The sequence below is a fragment of the Populus trichocarpa genome, chromosome 1 (genome assembly GCF_000002775.5).
Source record: "Populus trichocarpa isolate Nisqually-1 chromosome 1, P.trichocarpa_v4.1, whole genome shotgun sequence".
Lineage (NCBI taxonomy): Eukaryota > Viridiplantae > Streptophyta > Magnoliopsida > Malpighiales > Salicaceae > Populus > Populus trichocarpa.
The window spans coordinates 28112580-28131264 of NC_037285.2; the positions used below are offsets into that span (position 1 = coordinate 28112580).

General features: G+C 36.4%; 3 protein-coding genes across 8 annotated transcripts; 2 read left to right on the forward strand and 1 right to left on the reverse strand.

Annotated features, from left to right (window-relative positions):
- Positions 1–697: 697 nt before the first annotated feature.
- Positions 698–5949, reverse strand: LOC7480079 (uncharacterized). Its single transcript, XM_052450061.1, has 11 exons — positions 5801–5949; positions 5628–5695; positions 5076–5157; positions 4311–4394; positions 4134–4173; positions 3427–3472; positions 2695–2753; positions 2483–2550; positions 1839–1922; positions 1677–1735; positions 698–1120 (listed from the first exon to the last, which is right to left on the reverse strand). The coding sequence occupies exons 1-11, from the start codon at positions 5854–5856 to the stop codon at positions 1035–1037; spliced, it is 732 nt and encodes a 243-aa protein (XP_052306021.1). The 5' UTR covers positions 5857–5949; the 3' UTR covers positions 698–1034.
- Positions 5950–7113: 1164 nt separating this feature from the next.
- On the forward strand, positions 7114–14447 carry LOC7463848 (cellulose synthase A catalytic subunit 3 [UDP-forming]). 5 transcript variants are annotated; one of them, XM_024580870.2, is made up of 15 exons: positions 7114–7496; positions 7847–8027; positions 8158–8353; positions 8699–8919; positions 9055–9166; positions 9245–9443; positions 9672–9938; positions 10062–10407; positions 10494–10631; positions 10975–11100; positions 11202–11414; positions 11590–11854; positions 12234–12436; positions 12850–13200; positions 13563–14447. In XM_024580870.2, exons 2-15 carry the CDS (start codon positions 8004–8006, stop codon positions 14145–14147), a joined length of 3246 nt encoding a protein of 1081 aa, XP_024436638.1. In that variant the 5' UTR covers positions 7114–7496; positions 7847–8003; the 3' UTR covers positions 14148–14447. The 5 variants fall into 5 exon arrangements, with proteins under 5 accessions (XP_024436638.1, XP_024436650.1, XP_024436654.1 ...); XM_024580882.2 differs by having other exon boundaries at positions 7176–7192; XM_024580886.2 differs by having other exon boundaries at positions 7210–7508; positions 7927–8027.
- A 2357-nt stretch (positions 14448–16804) lies between these two features.
- LOC7480080 (uncharacterized) lies at positions 16805–18385 on the forward strand. 2 transcript variants are annotated; one of them, XM_002298397.4, is made up of 3 exons: positions 16805–16950; positions 17820–18047; positions 18133–18385. In XM_002298397.4, the coding sequence occupies exons 1-3, from the start codon at positions 16897–16899 to the stop codon at positions 18274–18276; spliced, it is 426 nt and encodes a 141-aa protein (XP_002298433.1). In that variant the 5' UTR covers positions 16805–16896; the 3' UTR covers positions 18277–18385. The 2 variants fall into 2 exon arrangements, with proteins under 2 accessions (XP_002298433.1, XP_024449779.1); XM_024594011.2 differs by having other exon boundaries at positions 16881–16950; positions 18145–18385.
- Positions 18386–18685: the final 300 nt, after the last annotated feature.

Here is an 18685-nt window from a genome sequence, read left to right on the forward strand (position 1 = left end):
AAGCCAGAAGACACGTGCTAACATACTGGCTGTAGTACACCAAGATAAAGCCACGTGGAGAGCAGCGGGTGATCCTAATTCCGTATAAGCTAACTGCTGCCATTAGTGGGTGGTAAATGGTTAGATGACAAAAGCTGCTGTCGTCATGCAGAGCTGGCAAGTTCTGGGCCTGATTTTTTCTCGGTGGCTCTTTTTCTACCCGCGGTGGATTTTTGTTACTTCGTGGATTTTACATGTAGGTTTTTTTTTTTGGTAAAAACGATGAGCAATGTGCCTCGCCAAACAACTTCCTTTCACATACATATATTGGCATCCAAGAAAATTGTTCATCGCCGACAATCAATTCTTTTTTAATTATTTTTCAGAACTACTTTCAAGATTTTGTACATTGGAAGACAGGCCTCTCATGAAAAGAACGATAAAGATGAGATGTCAGGGAATGCAAGTATTCATGGGCTTGATTTTATTTTAATGACGGATCAAGAAAATCATCAATGAACTACAAAAAAACCACTCAACCGATCCTAAAACACTCATCTTTTGGCATTTCATCTTCACTTCTTAATCTTCTTCCCCAGAACGGGAGGCTGGATTCCTTCCTTTCTCCTCCTTCCATGGCTATCCCAGGAAAGCTTTTGTGATTCGAGGAGTGCAGTTATCATCAGTCTTCACATATTGATGTAGCATTACATTATAAATAAATGGCACCTGGATTTAATTATTCTCACAATCAGGTGTCAACAAACTTGGATTGCATCTCGTTTTTTTACTTGCACTTGGATTGCAGGCACGCATGATAAACATATTATACTGCCCAGTATATGTACAACCTTCTGCCTTGACTTCGTTTCATCAAATACACAAATATTTCCATTAAATTCTCGAGTGAACAATTTTTTTTCTGCATGAAAAAGGTTCAGACTTCAACTCACTGTAGCTCCATTAGCAGGTCCCTACCATGCCTTCTAAACTTTTCTGGTCATATATGTTAAGCACAAGAACACCATCCCTTGGATATGGCAGCTGCCGTCCAGTTATGGAAACATTCCCTCAAGAAACTCATCAAAGTTGTCATCATCGTCTGTTTTTTTATTGCCTCCAGAAATTGTAGGCTTTTTACCTGCCGAAAGAAAAGAAGGTAAAAGGTGTTGAGTTCACCATTTATGGCCAAACATATTGCCATGAAGCAAAACAAATTTTTCCAAGAAGAGTACAGAAATCATTATGCTTCAGTTAGAACGGGAAAACAGGGACAGAGGCAATGAGTTCCACTGCCATCCATTACTTCAGTTAGACATCATTCTAAAATCCCTTTAGCAATCAGGTAGAACCAAAGCTTATTTTGCTTACTAATGTTTTCAAGGCAATTGCCCTTCGTCTTGTATTAGCACAGCTGACTAAACAGCAGTCCAGTAATCCTCCCTTTAATTCAAAAGTTGTTCAACTTGAGATGGATTAAGGTCACATCTAACATTTGTTTGTTTAAACCGACCCTCCAGCTATGGAGCCAATTCTATAGAACAAAAGCTCCAATTCAAACTTTGAGAAAAGAAAAGCATAATGGCACCTTTGAAAGGACACACAAACATTGAGTGAAAATACCCACAAGTGAATGTCATCACATAGGAAACTGTAAATGAAAAATAAACATGTTATCATTATTTGTAGCCACAAACCTCTTCTCTTCTCCTCGCTCCCTTCATTGTCCAAATCATCAACAACCTCAAGTAGTTCCCTGAAAGGTGGACCGTGAGCTTTCTATACAGCAAGTCAGGGACAATAAAAATTTACCAGGACATAGGTTCACAAGTGGACAAGAATCTGCAAAGTGCTCATACCGTTTTCTTATACGATCTCCTTTCTCCCTTTTCTCTATTTGTTCCTTCTCTTTTCTTCTTTTGTAATGAAGTTTCTCAGCACATCTATTTGGAAACAGTTAACATTTTAGAAAGGAATTAGTAAAAGAACTGGAATGAAGTTTAAAGAATATGAAAATACATTAAGGAGATGTATTTCATGGGAACAAAAGCAAAGATACCTAAGGCAAAATAAAATACCAGATGATGACATTCTCATGTGAATTTTGAATTTAATTAACTAAACTCCTCAGCAAAAGTTCTATATTTAGATGGTACTGATACCTAACTAATCTGTTCTGACATTATAGTAGGGCATCACATTGAATCCAGCACAAAAAAAAAAAAAAGAGGATTATGCAAAGGCACCATATATCAATAAGGCGGAACTGATAACTGACAAAACCATACAAAGATGATAAGACCTATAAGTCAAAAATAAGTGAAATAGTTTCTGACTACAGCATTATTCAGATCCCAAATCAGCAGCAATGCTGCCAAGGCACACCACGTTTCACATAACCATGTAGTTGGATTCTGGGGACAGTTAAAGCTACATAGAAACAGAGTCTATTACAAAAGCAAAAGTAAATGGGCGTGCCAACCTTTATAGATAACCAACCCACCTGTCACAAAGTATCAACTTCACCAGGGCTTGCTTGTTTTCACCAGCTTCAAAATAAGAAAAGTTCACCTGCAGGCATCGGAATGCGAAGATCATACAGAGAAATGAAACTGTAGCCAAATTGAGAGAGCAAGATGTAATGATGCTCAAACCATTCACAAGCATCCAAACTATAATGCTATTAAATTTATTGCTGGAAGTATAAACACTTGCCTCATAGCTTGCCAAGCCATCTTTCACATCACAATGCTTGTTACCACAAATGAACTGCCCTGACAGAAAGGGGAATAAATCAATTTCCAATCCCCAGACAACAAGAAATTCTGTCAATGCCATTCCATCATGAACGATATTACAGCACAGTAGTACCCAAACAAGCAGGAAGAGAACCAAAAGTTTTAACAAGCTTTTTGTGGAAAAAATCAGCATCACAAAAATTTCCAGAGCCCCAACTTTCTCTAGCATCCTTTAAACTCATAAAATTGAAGGGAAAATTTGACAGTATTTAATAAAAAGTCTATTTTCAGAAATCTTGGGCATAGACGCAAACATTAAAAAAAATATATGTTTAGATTTAGATTACTGATGCGTTAGAGCCTGAGAGTTAAAAAAGATCTAATGGTAGCATTCACATATTAGAACCAAGACCCGACTGATAATTAATATTTTGCTTGGATGAGTAAAATGTTGTGGCAATACCCATACTTCAACACCTGAATGAGCTTCTAGTTGTGCAAAACAGGTAATAAAGATGTGATGCTGACAGTTATGCATCAGGCATGTTTATCACAGCATTTCAGTTAACATTATAAATAAAAGTGTTTCCATGGATAAAAACAAAAGAAGACGGATTGCTTCCTGAAATGGCATCTAATCCTTGAATAAAATCACTAATGAGTGTGATTGAGACTGTAACTAAAATAACCAGCAAAGAAAAAATATTACCTTTTCCAGATATGACTTCCTTCTCTGTCCTCCATCTCAAACCAATCTATAAGGAAGAATTCAAAAATAGAGAAACATTATATCAAATAGAATGCAACTCACCATTGAGTGTTTAGAAAGATTTTGTATTAAGTCTTGGCGTGCAATATAGCAGTTTAACACATCCTTTCTGTTTTTCCTTTTAGAAGCACATATCCTCTCTTTTTTTAAAAAAAAAAATCACTAATTCTGCAACAACGAACTTGTGCATACCAAATCCAATAAAGTAGTCAGTTTCCACAGAACCCTGATAGTCCCAAAACATTTGGCAATGCTGCTTCAATTCACCACACAAAGTCACAAATATGCTTTTTATTCAAGTTTCTCTATGTGATAAAAGGACTTAGAGAGGCAAACAGCCAGAAAAACAGAAATCTTGCCCTACTTCCCAGCAAGAAGAAAGATAGGGTAATGCATTTCAAGATACCGTCCTCTAACAAAGATGAAATAAATGCCAAGCTTAGACCATATGGGATGAGGAAAAAAAAGCCAGAAGAAAATATTGTGCAATGTCAGAAAAGGAAAATCCAATCTACAACTCATATTTTGCAGCCAGTTTACTTTATTCTTTTGATGTAACAATGAAATATATTCTCAAGCACATCAGAGTGACAGTTTCATTCATTACAGCTCAGATTAGATGACTTCGTGTAATGGAAACCGCATACCTTGCCAACCTTGTAGTGTGACATATCAGCAATGCAATATCTACAAAGAGTCTAAGGAAGTGCACAGCATATTAAAGAGGATTTTAGATGTCGTAGAAACAAATATAGTTCAGAACATATGATAGTTCTTAACCATAATATAGTTCAGAACATCGAACATCCGTTCGCAAAGGATACTCTTTAAAAAGCTTATCATAGTAACGCTTCACAAGCCTTTGCTCCCAGGATGCATCCATATCATCTTCCTCCGAACGTATGAACCTTGACAAATTAAAGGGAAGTGATAGATGACATAATTGCAGAGTCTAAATTAGAAAGGAAGAAAAAAGACACGTTAACCGTGCAGGTGTGGATGGATTTTCCACCATCAAAAGTGTCACAGAATAGGATTCAAGATCGAAAATGATTCAGTGTGAATTGAGCATGAAAAGAAATGAATGATAATACAACAAACAGTGAATTAAACTTTAACATATGTGGTTGGATGGAAACATATCATCCCCGTACTTAACTGGACATTAAATAATACCCTCTTGCAGATTCGAAAATCAATGTTTTTATTCCTCGCCCTTTCTTGTTCTAGCACTTAATTGAGCCATATGACTCATGTAAATCACGTAATTGCACTAGAAATAAAAAGATATGCCAACAAGCTTGTGCCAACTGCCAAATAGTTCCTAATTGGCAGTCACCTCCTTTAATACATCTTTCTAACCTGATTAATTATCAGTTTGATATCATTGTTAACAAAAGTTATTTAGGGCATCCATGCTGGACAAAAAATCACAAAAATACTCAGCACATCCAAGTCTACCTGGGAAGCTAAACTTATACATCAAATAAATAAATAAATAAATGATCAACATCACCAACAATCTCATGGATGCTTGATAAAAAGGCAACACAAGAAGATTAAAAAAAATCCAGAGTGAATCAACTTACCGGTATCCTTCTCTTAGGGTGTCTCTGTCTGTTCTAATCGGAAGCTTCTCATTGGTAGATTTTCCTTTCCCATAATAACTAACTGCACAAAAACACGAATGCCAAAATACATCCCGAAATTGCCCAGATAAAACAGTTATAATCTTGATATATATTTTTCCAAACCAAAACTTAGCCTATACAAACACACAAACGAGAAGAAAAAACAGTCATGAGAAATAATTTGCAAGCGATGTAAAGAAAAGAAAGGAAAAGAAGTATAAGGATGATTGTAGCCTCCTTCCTTTCTTAGAGGAGGAGATTGTTCACCATCCCATTTTGCTTTTGGACATTGAGGAAAGGAATATTCTACAAACACATTGCTTCGTATTTGCATAAATCCCTTCTATGTCCTCATTTCAGCCTTTCTTTTAAAGATAAAAAACAATATCATTTCCTTCAATTTTTTTTTTTATAACAACGAAATATTTATTAATCCATTTAAACAGAAAAATCTATACAGCAAAATCACTAAATTCGATTAAACAAATAAATTAGAATCGGTGATTGTACCGTAATCGTTCAAAAATTTCTTGTGGCGATCGTAAGCGTTGAGGCCTCGAATATGAGATTGATATTGCCTTAAAACATCAAAAATTAAAAAGAAAATGATAAGTCCATTGAAGGATATGTATGTACCCTCATTTTTAAATTTTTCAAGAGAAAGAGTAAGTGAAGAGAATTACTGTTTTCTCTCTTCTCTGTCGAAGACTGCAGATTTTAGAGAGCCAAAAGAGGCCATGTATCTCCTTCCGGAATACAAAACCCTAGAAAATAAATCTGTAATAAAATTTTGCTGCTGTGTAGAGTGTTAAATCAGATGATTTCTGTCCAGTGCTCGTTCAACTTACATCACAGGACTTTACATGCTTGTGGATTTGGGCCGGGCCGGTCCGTAATAATTTTTCTTAAGGGTCGTTTGGGTCGGGTTGGGCACGTTCATAATTAAGGGCTTTGGATTTTTTTCTTAAGAGGGGACAAAAATGGAAATACAATAAGTGAATATCAATCGTTAGACAAAATGTGTAAAACTACTAGTTTCGTGTGATGTTTCATGAAAATAAAAGGGCATGGTAACCATCACATGGCACGGCAGCATCTCGTACTCTTGGTTTCTCAACTTTGATTAAATTTTAATGTCTTCCTTCTTGATTACTTAAATCTAGTTAGTTTTTAGGATTGTAATAGTATTCCTTTTTTAAAATATTTTTTGTTTTAAAAAATATTAAAATAATATACTTTTTTATTTTTTAAAAAATATTTTTAATATCGATATATTAAAATAATTCAAAACAATAAAATAAATTTTAAAAATATTTTTTTATAATAAGAACATTCTTAATCACCCACTGATGTTTTATTCTTATTCTGTACTATCATTTGCTCGTCTAACCAATAATTTTTTCAAAAAAAAAATCTTCTACCAACATTGAAATATTCTTAAAATGATTTTATTCAATTTATTAAAAAATACAAGATACTTAACGCTCAGAAGCGGCCCCACCTACTGTCCAGTGTTTTCAGATTAAAAGTATGATTACATCGTGTTATTAAAAATTTTAAATTTTCTTTTATAATTCGTTTTAATGAGTTTATATTAAAATTAATTTTTAAACAATAAAAAAAATATTTTAATATATTTAAAAATAAAATACTTTAAACAACCATAACTATCCTAATCTAAAACAGCCGTATAACCGATAAAATAAATTAAGATCAACACTCATAATTCACGCCCCAGAAAAAATGAAATCACGCCAGTCACCACACCCAGGAGAGATATTCGCAGCATGCAATTGTTCCCACATGGCATTTCCCACTGCTGCAAAGGCATTGTCGTTCAACGCGCTTTTCGGACATTCTTGTTTCTATTGCCGTTGAAAAAAACATTACCTTTCCACTCTTACGTGGCACGACACTACTGGGTAAGTAAAACCCATGGAAAGAAAAACCGTAACAGCAGCAGCTGTAGTCGAAAGACAGAACAACTGTCTCCCACCTATGTTTTTCATTCTAGATTTTTTAGCAGAAGGGCAAAAAATTAATAATATTTGTAAGAAGAAGAAATGATTGGCAATGTATGATCTGTTTTTTTTTTTTCTTCGATACGGGAATTGCCTTGCAATTATTTCCTTCTCAAGCAGCGTCTGTCAGTGCAGTCTGTCACTGAAAAACTCGCAGTTGGTGTGTCGTCGCTTTCGTGTTCTGTGTCTGTATAACAGCTATGCTACACCTACCACGAAAACAAAATCCATAACTAATTCTACATTTATTTAAATAAACATATAGAGAGACAGAGCTGTTGATTTGCATTGATCGTCTTTCTCACTACCTCCTTCAATCCACTCTCTTTCTTTCTCTGTAGCACCGGTCTTCGACTGCGTGAGTCTGCGGGTCACTGTTCACTTTCTGATTTCTGTTTTCTATTCTGAGATCTGGTGGAGTTTTTTTAGTCATATTGAATTCGATTTCTAGGGGATGGAAGAAAGTGTGTCGTTTTTGTTTCAAGCTCAACTAACCTAGCTATTTTGTGTTCAAGCTATTGGTTTTTTAAGTCAATTTTGTAATTTTCTGAAAATCAAAAGGAAGTTCGAGTTTGATTGCTTTGTTTATAATGCTCTTCTAGAGATTTGAGGCTGATTAGCCTCTTTTTGGTGAACTTAGTTGATGGCTCATTTTGCTTACTGGATATATATTCAGCGCAGTTTGATTCTCGTTCTCTCTTTATGCAGTAGATCTGGGAGATAAGAGGTTGGTTTTGAAGTGGAGAGTTAGAGAGAAGCTGACACTTCTTAGCTCTTTGTATGATTAGGGATACATAGAGTTTGGTGAGGCCCTACAGTTATTTCTATCCACTGTTCAATTCTGGGGTAAAGATAGCAGGTCTCAATGGAATCAGAAGGTGAAACCGGGGTAAGCACCGATGACGATTATAGTATATATTTTGAATGTTTTAGTCTGGTTTAGATTGCTCTTTGGAGTTAGGTTCATTGAAACTCCTTGTATGGTTTCTGAAATGAGTGCATTTTGCTTGGCTACACAGGCGAAGCCCATGAAAAGTACAGGTGGACAAGTTTGCCAGATCTGTGGTGATAATGTTGGCAAGACCGCGGATGGTGAACCGTTTGTTGCTTGCGATGTTTGTGCATTTCCAGTGTGCAGGCCTTGCTATGAGTACGAGAGGAAGGATGGCAATCAGTCTTGCCCTCAGTGCAAAACCAGATACAAGAGGCTCAACGGTAGGCTGAACAGCATTGTCTCACTATATGCTTTATTCAATGTCAGAAAATGAAGAGATTGTGACTCTGATTCGAGTGCAACTTATTTTTGTTGAGTGCATATAAATTTTAAATTGTAATATCACATTAGTGTTTGGACGTTAAAAATAATGTGAAAATCGTTTCTTTCATGCAATGGAATGGAAAATGAAAATTCTCATGCCATCAAAAGCCAGCTCTTTTGGAAGAGGAGGAGTTGCATAAATAAAGGCTGATAGCAAGTCAATTCTTCACCGGATAACTGACTTTTTGTATGATGTTATTAACTTTGAAATAGTTTTAGCATTAACCGTGAGGTCATATCAGGTAGCCCTGCCATTCTTGGTGATAGAGAAGAGGATGGTGATGCTGATGATGGTGCTAGTGATTTTAATTACTCTTCAGAAAATCAAAACCAGAAACAGAGGATTGCGGAACGCATGCTGAGCTGGCAGATGACTTATGGACGAGGGGAAGATTCTGGAGCTCCAAATTATGATAAAGAGGTTTCGCATAACCATATTCCACTACTCACCAATGGACATGAGGTAAGTCAATCAGCTTATGGTATGCTGTTGCTCTTCTTTTTCAAAAAATAAATAAAAATAAAATCAAAATTTAAAACCGAGATGATTTTTTAATGCAAGCCTGGAGTTTAATCTTTGCCTACACATAACTTTTAGGTTTCTGGAGAGCTGTCTGCTGCATCACCTGAGCATGTTTCTATGGCCTCTCCTGGTGCTGGTGCTGGTGGTGGGAAGCGCATCCCTTATGCATCTGATGTCCATCAATCATGTACATCCCTCGTTCTCGTGTTATATTTTTGTATGCTATGTGGTCATACGTGGCATTTACTCTTTATGTTTTTTGCAGCTAATGTGAGGGTTGTGGACCCAGTAAGGGAGTTTGGTTCACCGGGACTGGGCAATGTGGCCTGGAAGGAAAGAGTTGATGGCTGGAAGATGAAGCAGGACAAGACTGTTGTTCCTATGAGTACTGGTCATGCTCCTTCTGAAAGGGGTGCTGGAGATATTGATGCTGCCACGGATGTGCTTGTGGATGACTCTTTACTGTAAGTTTCCACGTGGTTGCGTTTACCATGTTTTCATAATCCATACCAATAATGTAATGGGGCCTTCCAAATTTTCACATCGCTTGCAATCTATTCTGATATTTGGAGCATTTGCAGTTAGCAATAATTGAGAATAGAAAACTAGGTGCTAACTACACTCAAATACTAGACTATAATACTCCTACACTCAAATACTAGACTATAATACTCCTGCCTGTGTTCTTGCAGGAATGATGAAGCTCGGCAACCTCTTTCGAGGAAGGTTTCCATTCCTTCTTCTAGGATTAATCCATACAGGATGGTTATTGTTTTGCGGCTTGTTATCCTCTGCATTTTCTTGCACTACCGAATAACAAATCCTGTGCGTAATGCCTATGCTCTGTGGTTAATATCTGTGATATGTGAGATTTGGTTTGCAATATCCTGGATACTGGATCAGTTCCCTAAGTGGCTCCCTGTAAATCGTGAAACATATCTTGACAGGCTTGCTTTGAGGTAGGGTTTCTTTTGCATCTGCCCTTCTTGCTGCAATCAAATCTCTTCCCATGCTTCTCAAGTAATGATAACCTTTCCTTTTCCATATTTAAGATTTTGATTTTTGTTCTATATGGGTAACAGATATGACAATGAAGGAGAACCGTCCCAGCTAGCTGCTGTTGACATTTTTGTCAGTACTGTGGACCCTTTAAAGGAGCCCCCTTTGGTGACAGCAAATACAGTGCTATCTATTCTTGCAGTTGACTACCCAATTGACAAAGTCTCATGCTATGTCTCTGATGATGGTGCTGCAATGTTGACATTTGAAGCTTTGTCTGAGACTTCAGAGTTTGCCAGGAAATGGGTGCCCTTCTGCAAGAAGTACAGCATTGAGCCTCGGGCTCCAGAATGGTACTTTGCACAGAAGATTGACTACTTGAAGGATAAAGTGCAGCCATCTTTTGTCAAAGACCGTAGAGCTATGAAGGTATCAATTCAGTGCTTTGTTTACTTAGCCATGCCACTGTTTTCCATAGTTGAACCTTTCTTATGGCAAACTTCCTGTTGTCGCAGAGAGAATATGAAGAATTTAAAATTCGTATCAATGGGCTTGTTGCCAAGGCGCAAAAGGTGCCTGAAGAAGGATGGATTATGCAAGATGGGACCCCATGGCCTGGAAATAACACCAGAGACCATCCAGGAATGATTCAGGTAACAGCATTTTGGCTTTTCTTTATGGTTCAAGTTTTCATTGATTAGGCATGTTCTCTTAAGCTTTGGGCAACTTTTCTCTTCTAGCCTATAATGTTAAAAATATCTATGATATTGTGCACACCGGACAATTTCTTGTATCTTGTTGTACTGCATGTTATTTGCCTCGTATACTCTTTTAGTTTTTTTTCCCTAGTCATGTCATGTCCAGCCTCGTGCTCTTTATTCTGCCTCCAAGTTTTGCAAATTTTTGAATTTGGATTCATGAGTTTGCTGAAGCCAATCAAATGAACTCATATCCCAAGCACAAGTACCCTAAGAAAGTTCTCATTTTCGCCTTCAGGTTTTCTTGGGCCAAAGTGGAGGGCTTGATTCTGATGGTAATGAGCTTCCGCGGTTAGTTTATGTTTCTCGTGAAAAGCGTCCGGGCTTCCAGCACCACAAGAAAGCCGGTGCCATGAATTCACTTGTGAGTAGATAATTATAGGAGTTATTATATGAAGTATACAAGTATGTATATTATTTCTTCAGGTCCGGACTTATTTTAACATTCACTTGCACCTCTTTCAGGTTCGTGTATCAGCCGTGCTAACTAATGGGCCTTTCTTGTTGAATCTTGATTGTGATCATTACATAAACAATAGCAAGGCTTTGAGAGAAGCTATGTGTTTCATGATGGATCCTAACCTTGGGAAACATGTCTGCTATGTTCAGTTTCCACAAAGATTTGATGGCATTGACAGGAATGATCGATATGCCAATCGCAATACTGTATTCTTTGATGTAAGTTCTTCATCGTTTGATCAAGTAATGTTTGTCTTTCCAGTATGGTGTCATTAAATGGTTTGTTTTTGGCTTTGTGCTATGTCTGTTATGTGTTGATGATTTGGCTGATCGGAGTGCGGCATAAAACTATTTGCCATTGCTTAATGTTATTTATTTATTGTGTGAATATTAGATAAACTTGAGGGGTCTGGATGGTATTCAAGGACCTGTCTATGTGGGTACTGGATGTGTCTTTAACAGGACGGCATTGTATGGTTATGAACCTCCCCTCAAACCCAAGCATAAGAAACCAGGCATGCTGTCTTCACTCTGTGGTGGATCACGAAAGAAGGGTTCTAAATCAAGCAAAAAGGGATCTGACAAGAAGAAATCTGGAAAGCATGTAGATCCCACTGTACCCATTTTCAGCTTGGACGATATAGAAGAAGGCGTTGAAGGTACATTTTATGTTTTCTCATTCCGTTTCGTATAAATATATTATTAGAAGGCATTTTATTCATTTTCTTACTGCAGGTGAGGGTTATCAGCAACAGTATCTTTAACTCCTAAAGTTGACAAGTCAACCATGAAACTGAATTTGGTCTTTAACCTATGACTCTATACTGGTCAATGAAACAATATTATTGCAACCTTTAGTGTGGAAGTTAGATACATCGTCATGTTTTTCACTTGTGAGCATATAGTTAATTGTTTATACAAGTAACAACTGATCTTGCTGGGGTAGCATGAATTGATCGCTGGAAGTTTCTTCAGTTTCAAATTACTGAATCATATTAGGTGTGACTAAGATTTTTTTATGTACATTTGTAAATTCAGGAGCTGGATTTGATGATGAGAAGTCACTTCTCATGTCTCAAATGAGCCTGGAGAAGAGGTTTGGCCAGTCAGCTGTTTTTGTTGCTTCCACACTTATGGAGAATGGCGGTGTTCCTCAGTCTGCAACACCAGAAACTCTTCTTAAAGAAGCTATTCATGTCATTAGTTGTGGGTATGAGGACAAAACAGATTGGGGATCTGAGGTATGTTTATTTCTTTTGTTTATTGCTTTAACTTCCATTTGGGCACTGTCAGTTGTTTTTGCCAATAGTTCCATCTGCACATTTGAGCAGATTTATGTATTTCGTGAATTTGAGGACCGTGATCTGATGTTCTTGGGATAGTTGTGATAAGGATGAGGATGCAATATAATATAATGAGCAAAAATATGTTCTGTACCAAGATAATCCTTCCTATATTGTATTCCAAAGTTTACAGGCCTAAAGTAAGCCTCTGGATTAGGCAAACCTTAAAACTGATCTGTTCATTACAAACATCTCAAATTTAGTTTGATTTTGTTGCCTGCATACAAGCTTTACTTACTCTAGCTGTTTTACCTTTGTTGTACTTTCTTGATTCCTCACAAGAGCTTTGATGCTTGTTTCTCAAACTGCAGATTGGATGGATCTATGGTTCTGTTACAGAAGATATTCTTACTGGTTTTAAGATGCATGCCCGTGGTTGGCGGTCAATTTATTGTATGCCCAAGCGCCCAGCCTTTAAAGGGTCTGCTCCTATTAATCTTTCTGATCGTCTGAACCAAGTGCTTCGATGGGCTCTGGGTTCTGTTGAAATTCTTCTCAGTCGGCATTGTCCAATTTGGTATGGCTATGGTGGTAGGCTGAAATGGCTTGAGAGGTTTGCATATGTAAACACTACTATTTATCCAATCACCGCCATTCCTCTTCTCCTGTATTGCACACTTCCAGCTATCTGTCTACTTACAGACAAATTCATTATTCCACAGGTTAGTTACACCACAGTTTCTGTCCATGCAGCCTCTGTATGTCCAAACTTGGTCTTGAAGGCATTTTGTTTCTCTGTGCTCCTTGTTTGTGCAGTCCCTGCTCACTTGGGAACTGCCTATAGGGAGGGTAGTAGGTTATCTGCGAGTGATTTTAAAGAAACCAAAAATATTGTCAATATGGCATTTTGGTTTGATTGCCAAAATTATTGTAATTTCAACGGTTTAATATTTTGTGATTTATGTTTATGGATATGCATTCAATCGGCATCTAATGTATTGCCCCTGTGTGTAGCTTGCAAGAGACTTCCCATCACTGCATCTTTCGCATCTACTAAGCCTTTGCTTCACTTGTTCTGTTGCAGATTAGTAACATCGCAAGCATATGGTTTATTTCTCTCTTTCTTTCCATCTTTGCAACCGGTATCTTGGAGATGAGGTGGAGTGGTGTTGGGATTGATGAGTGGTGGAGGAATGAACAGTTTTGGGTTATTGGTGGTGTTTCAGCCCATCTTTTTGCTGTTTTCCAAGGCTTGCTCAAAGTACTTGCTGGCATTGACACCAACTTCACTGTTACGTCCAAGGCATCAGACGAGGACGGTGGTTTTGCTGAATTATACTTGTTCAAATGGACAACTCTACTTATCCCGCCAACAACTCTCCTCATCGTTAACTTGGTGGGTGTTGTTGCCGGGATATCCCATGCAATCAACAGTGGTTATCAGTCATGGGGTCCACTCTTTGGCAAGCTTTTCTTCGCTTTCTGGGTGATCGTCCATCTCTATCCTTTCCTCAAAGGTTTGATGGGTCGCCAGAACCGGACACCCACCATTGTTGTCGTGTGGTCTATTCTCCTTGCTTCAATCTTTTCCTTGTTGTGGGTGAGAGTTGATCCCTTCACCACTAGAGTTACTGGTCCAGATGTTGAGCAGTGCGGCATCAACTGTTAGAGAAGAAATGAGACTGAACTCATTCAAAAAAAAAAGGAAAAAAAGTAAAGTGGTGAGTGGGTTTAAGTGATTCCCTCATGCTTTTTTGCCGTACGCCTTTGTATTAATTACATGTGCAGATAATAGGTGATGTACTTAAATTATTTTTTGCAGTTTCATGAGGGGATTCGTTTGTAATATTTTGGACGTGAACTTGTAGATAAGGGAACGCTAGGGAACGTGGCTGCGGCTGCGTTCCTAAAAAATTTAAATTTATTTTTTTTTTAATTAAAATTTAATATAATTTGTACGTTTTGGATCGTTTTGATGTGCTGATGTTAAAAATAATTTTTAAAAAATAAAAAAAATATCATTGGCATGCATTTTGGCACGAAAAATTATTTGAAAAGCACCCGCAATCACACTGCCAAACATGTTCTTTGCTGGTGGAACAAAAATTCAATTTATTTTGTAACTCTGTTTACAAGAGAAACCTCGTATCAAGAAGACTGCATAGTTAGTTTCCCTTCAATTGTCCTCTATGCTTCCACTCTTGCAAGCAAACTGCTCTCTGTCAAAATCACACTCAGCAAGCTCCTTCGCAGTTTCATTCATAGTTGCAAGCAAGCTCCTTTCTGTCAGAAATGTAAATTTATTCAGCAAGGTAAGCAAGCAGACACCAATTTTAAACCGGGTGATAGGAGGATGGGCTGCTGGGGACAATCACCTTTGAAAGTCGTCTTACTTTTGGAGTTCGTCAGTTGCTAGCGTAAGTCATAATTTATGCCTAATTGCCTGTAATAATTTTAAACTTTCAGTAATTGAGAGAGAACGGGAGGAGTAAGCCCGTGGTAGAGTGTAAGGCATATTGCATGCTGGCAAATATTCGCAAGTCCATATCATGTTCATACAATTATAAAGCCCAGTTAACATTTTGGGTCCGAAGACAAAATTGCCTTTTCATAACGGGTTGTGTGGATCAGCTAGGTGTTTCTCCAGGTCTCCAATGGCATCCTTCGGCTCTGAAATAAGACAAAACTTACTTCTTAACAACTATTCGACCTTCCCCTCTCTCATAAATCCAACCAATGTAATCACCAAGGAGTCACAGCCACAGTTTCAGCGACTAAGAGGATGTTTCTCACAGTTTTTGCTTTTACTTTAAATACTTTCTAAAATATTTTTGGTTAAAAAATTATTAAATCGATATTTTTTTTTAAATATGTAATGATCTTGATGTGTTGTATATAAAAAAACTGAAAAAAAATATTTTAATGTATTTTCAAACTAAAATCTAATTTAAAAGGTATCTTATATCATAATATCAAACATAAAATTATGTACTTTAGCATATTTGGTGTTGCGGTTGAACCGCTGTTTTATTATTTTGTGATGTTTTTTTTGCTTTAATATTTTTTATATGTTTTTTTATTGTTTTGATGTGCTAAAATCAAAAATATTATTTTAATATATTTTTAAATAAAAATATTTTAAAAAATAATTTATACCACACAATTAAACAAGATAACAATATAGTTTTACCTGAATTTTGGAAAATAACATGATCTGCTCCCATGTTTGGATGCTAATCAGAATTGATTGTCAATATCATAACCTCGAGATCCTCTATTATTTTGAAGGTCCTGTTTGTTTTTGCGTTTTAAAATTTTAAAAAAAAAAATTGATTTTTTTTAAATGTTTTTTCTTTGCTTCAAATTAATATTTTTGATGTTTTTAGATCATTTTAATGTGTTGATATCAAAAATAACTTATAAAAAAATAAAAATAAAAATATTATTTTGATATATTTTCGAGAAAAAACATTTTGAAAAACAACCGCAACCATACTCTCAAATATTCTCAAAGAACCATATATCATAGCAACTCCGAAGGGTGTGCTGGATGGCTCTTCCATGCTTATTTTACATGCTCCTAAAAGAAGTGCTAAACAAAATGTTAAAATGTCTTTTCTCTTTCAAAAATATTATTCCTATATATCTCTTAAAAAACCAAAACTAACAAAATGAGACCAACAAAAAAATTAAACCAATTAAATGCAACCATATAAAAAAAAACATTAAACTCATTTAAAAAAAATACTTATTTTTTCTACTCCAATACAATTAACTTTTTAACCAGTTTTTTTCTATTAAACTATACATAATAAAAAAAAAAAACTATACTTATTCTATTTAAAATAATATTTTATCAATATAGGTATTCAAAATAGCATCCTCTTCAAGATGCTATCACTACAGATAATTTATCCTGACACAATAAGCTTTGGTGATCTCGTCCCCTCCCCTCCCCTCCCCGCCCCCCACCACCACCCGGTACATCTCCCACCTCCTGCATGCAAGAGATGACAAATCATATACATGCGTGATCATTGTTCTTATACGGTCGAATGTGATATTATTATTTTTTAAAGATTTTTTAAAAAATATTAAAATAATATATTTTTATTTTTAAAAATTTATTTTTAATATTAATAAATCAAAATAATCTAAAAGTATAAAAAAATAATTTAAAATCAAAAATAAAAAATATATTTTTTAAAAAAAAACACAAAAATAAATAAAGCGGTGCCAGCACATGCACTCAGCACGCGTGGCACGTAGAAGGCTGGAACGTGTCAAAAATCCTTCGATGTTGGAAACGTGGCAAAGCGCGATAAACATACATATAGCAGTAAGCAGTGTCTTTGGACAACAATCATGTAACGAATCTTGGCCAAGGATTTTGTTTGTTTCCCGCGAAAGTTTTTGCAATGGCGATCACTGAAGAACCAATTCTCTCTAGGTTGGACCGTTTAGACAACATGGTAAGCTTATCAACTGTTGATTTTGAATCTTTTGAGATGTATAGTATTAATTACATTGGGTGATTTTTGGCCTTTCGTATCTTTTCCTTTATGCTTTTTCCCCCTTCTTTTTGGTTCTTAGGTTTGAGTGTTTTTAATCTCGTTCTGGGGCAATTCTGTTCTTTCTAATCTTATCGTATAAGTAAATTGCTTGCATTAAAAAGAAAAAAGAAAGGGCGATTGTACTTTGCAATCCTTTTTTCGGGGAGCCATGGTGCTAAATGCGGATGTGGCCTGCAAGATGTTAATTTCATTATCAGAAAACTAGTAAAGGTTGATGATCTTCGTACAAGCTGCTATGCCATCAATAACCTAATTAATAAGCTTACTGAACATTTTGAATACTCCCATGTCTTCTTCATCTCTACTAGTCGGTGCTAAAAGGCCAGAAAAGAGGGTGTTTTTCTCCCTCCTCTTGATAAAAGGGGAAGACATTGGGTAAACAAAATGACTAAATAAAACTAGCTAGTAGACATGGGAGGAAACAAGGCATGCCCATGTAAGGGTTTCTCCGCTTGTGAAGGTCTAGTCCCAGCACGCACGGCCAAATTAGCAGTAACAGCTAGCATCTACTGCATATTCCTTCTTTACTAGGAATCGATGCGACAAGACAAATCGCTTAGTTAAACAAGTACCATTAGCTGTTTGATCAATTAGTTTTGTAATTGCCTTCCTTTTCCACACTGATTAATTAAAGCCTGACTAACAATAATCGAGCTATCAAACTTTCTGTGGCTAGGCGGTCTTCACTTTTGCTCTTTTATCAAGAGAACTTTTTTCGTTTGGGCCCATATATGTTTTTAAAACGCGTGTGTGCATATGATCACCAGATGAGGGAGCTAGCGGAGCTTGGAGGCTGCAACAGGCCTCCAAAGAGCTCATCTCCATGCACCCCATCAAGTGGGACCCTTGCAGGTGAAGGCAAAGTCTCATTCGTTGATCTTTCCCCAGAGAGCTTAGAGAAGCACTGCCGTCCGATCAGCAATGTCATGATGGAGACTGAAGTAAAGGGCACCCTCGTTGAGAGACTTGACCATTTAGAGGAACGTGTACTGAAGGTGAGTACTGTGGAAAGATGTTTATCAGCCATTAATTGATGGCCGTTTAAAAGGACGAGTAACTTATTCTGATGTATTGTATCAGCTTTGTGTGCAGCTAGAGGGTGGATTAGAGGCTGACAAGCACAGGGAAGAAGGGAGGACAGAGAAAAGGAAGCACAAGAAGGGGTTGAAGGGGCTTGTTGAGAAAATAGTCAAAGGAAATAAAAAGCACAGGGACATGGAGTGAAGCGCAAGCTCTTCTTTTTCTTGTTTCTTTTCAATTTCAGAGCTTGTTACAGCTTCAATGTGTTTTCTCTCCTGTACGTGTACGTGAGGTTCTCAGTTTTGATTGTGAAGGAGCTCTCTCTCTCTCTCTCTCTCTCTCTCTCTCTCTCTCTCTCTCTCTTTTTTTTTTTTTTCTTTTTTAATTTTAAGCCTGTTTTTTTGCTCAAAAATAATTGTTGTTAGTTTTTTGTTTGGAAAGCGGTTGTTTTAGAAAATAAATTATTTTTTAAAATTTATTAATATTATAAAAAAATAAATTAAAAAGTTGTTTGATTATGTTATAAAAAATAAGTTGAAAAATAACTTATTAAAGTTTTAATTTTTTAAAATTTATTAAAATAATAAAAAATAAATCTTACAAATAAAAAAGA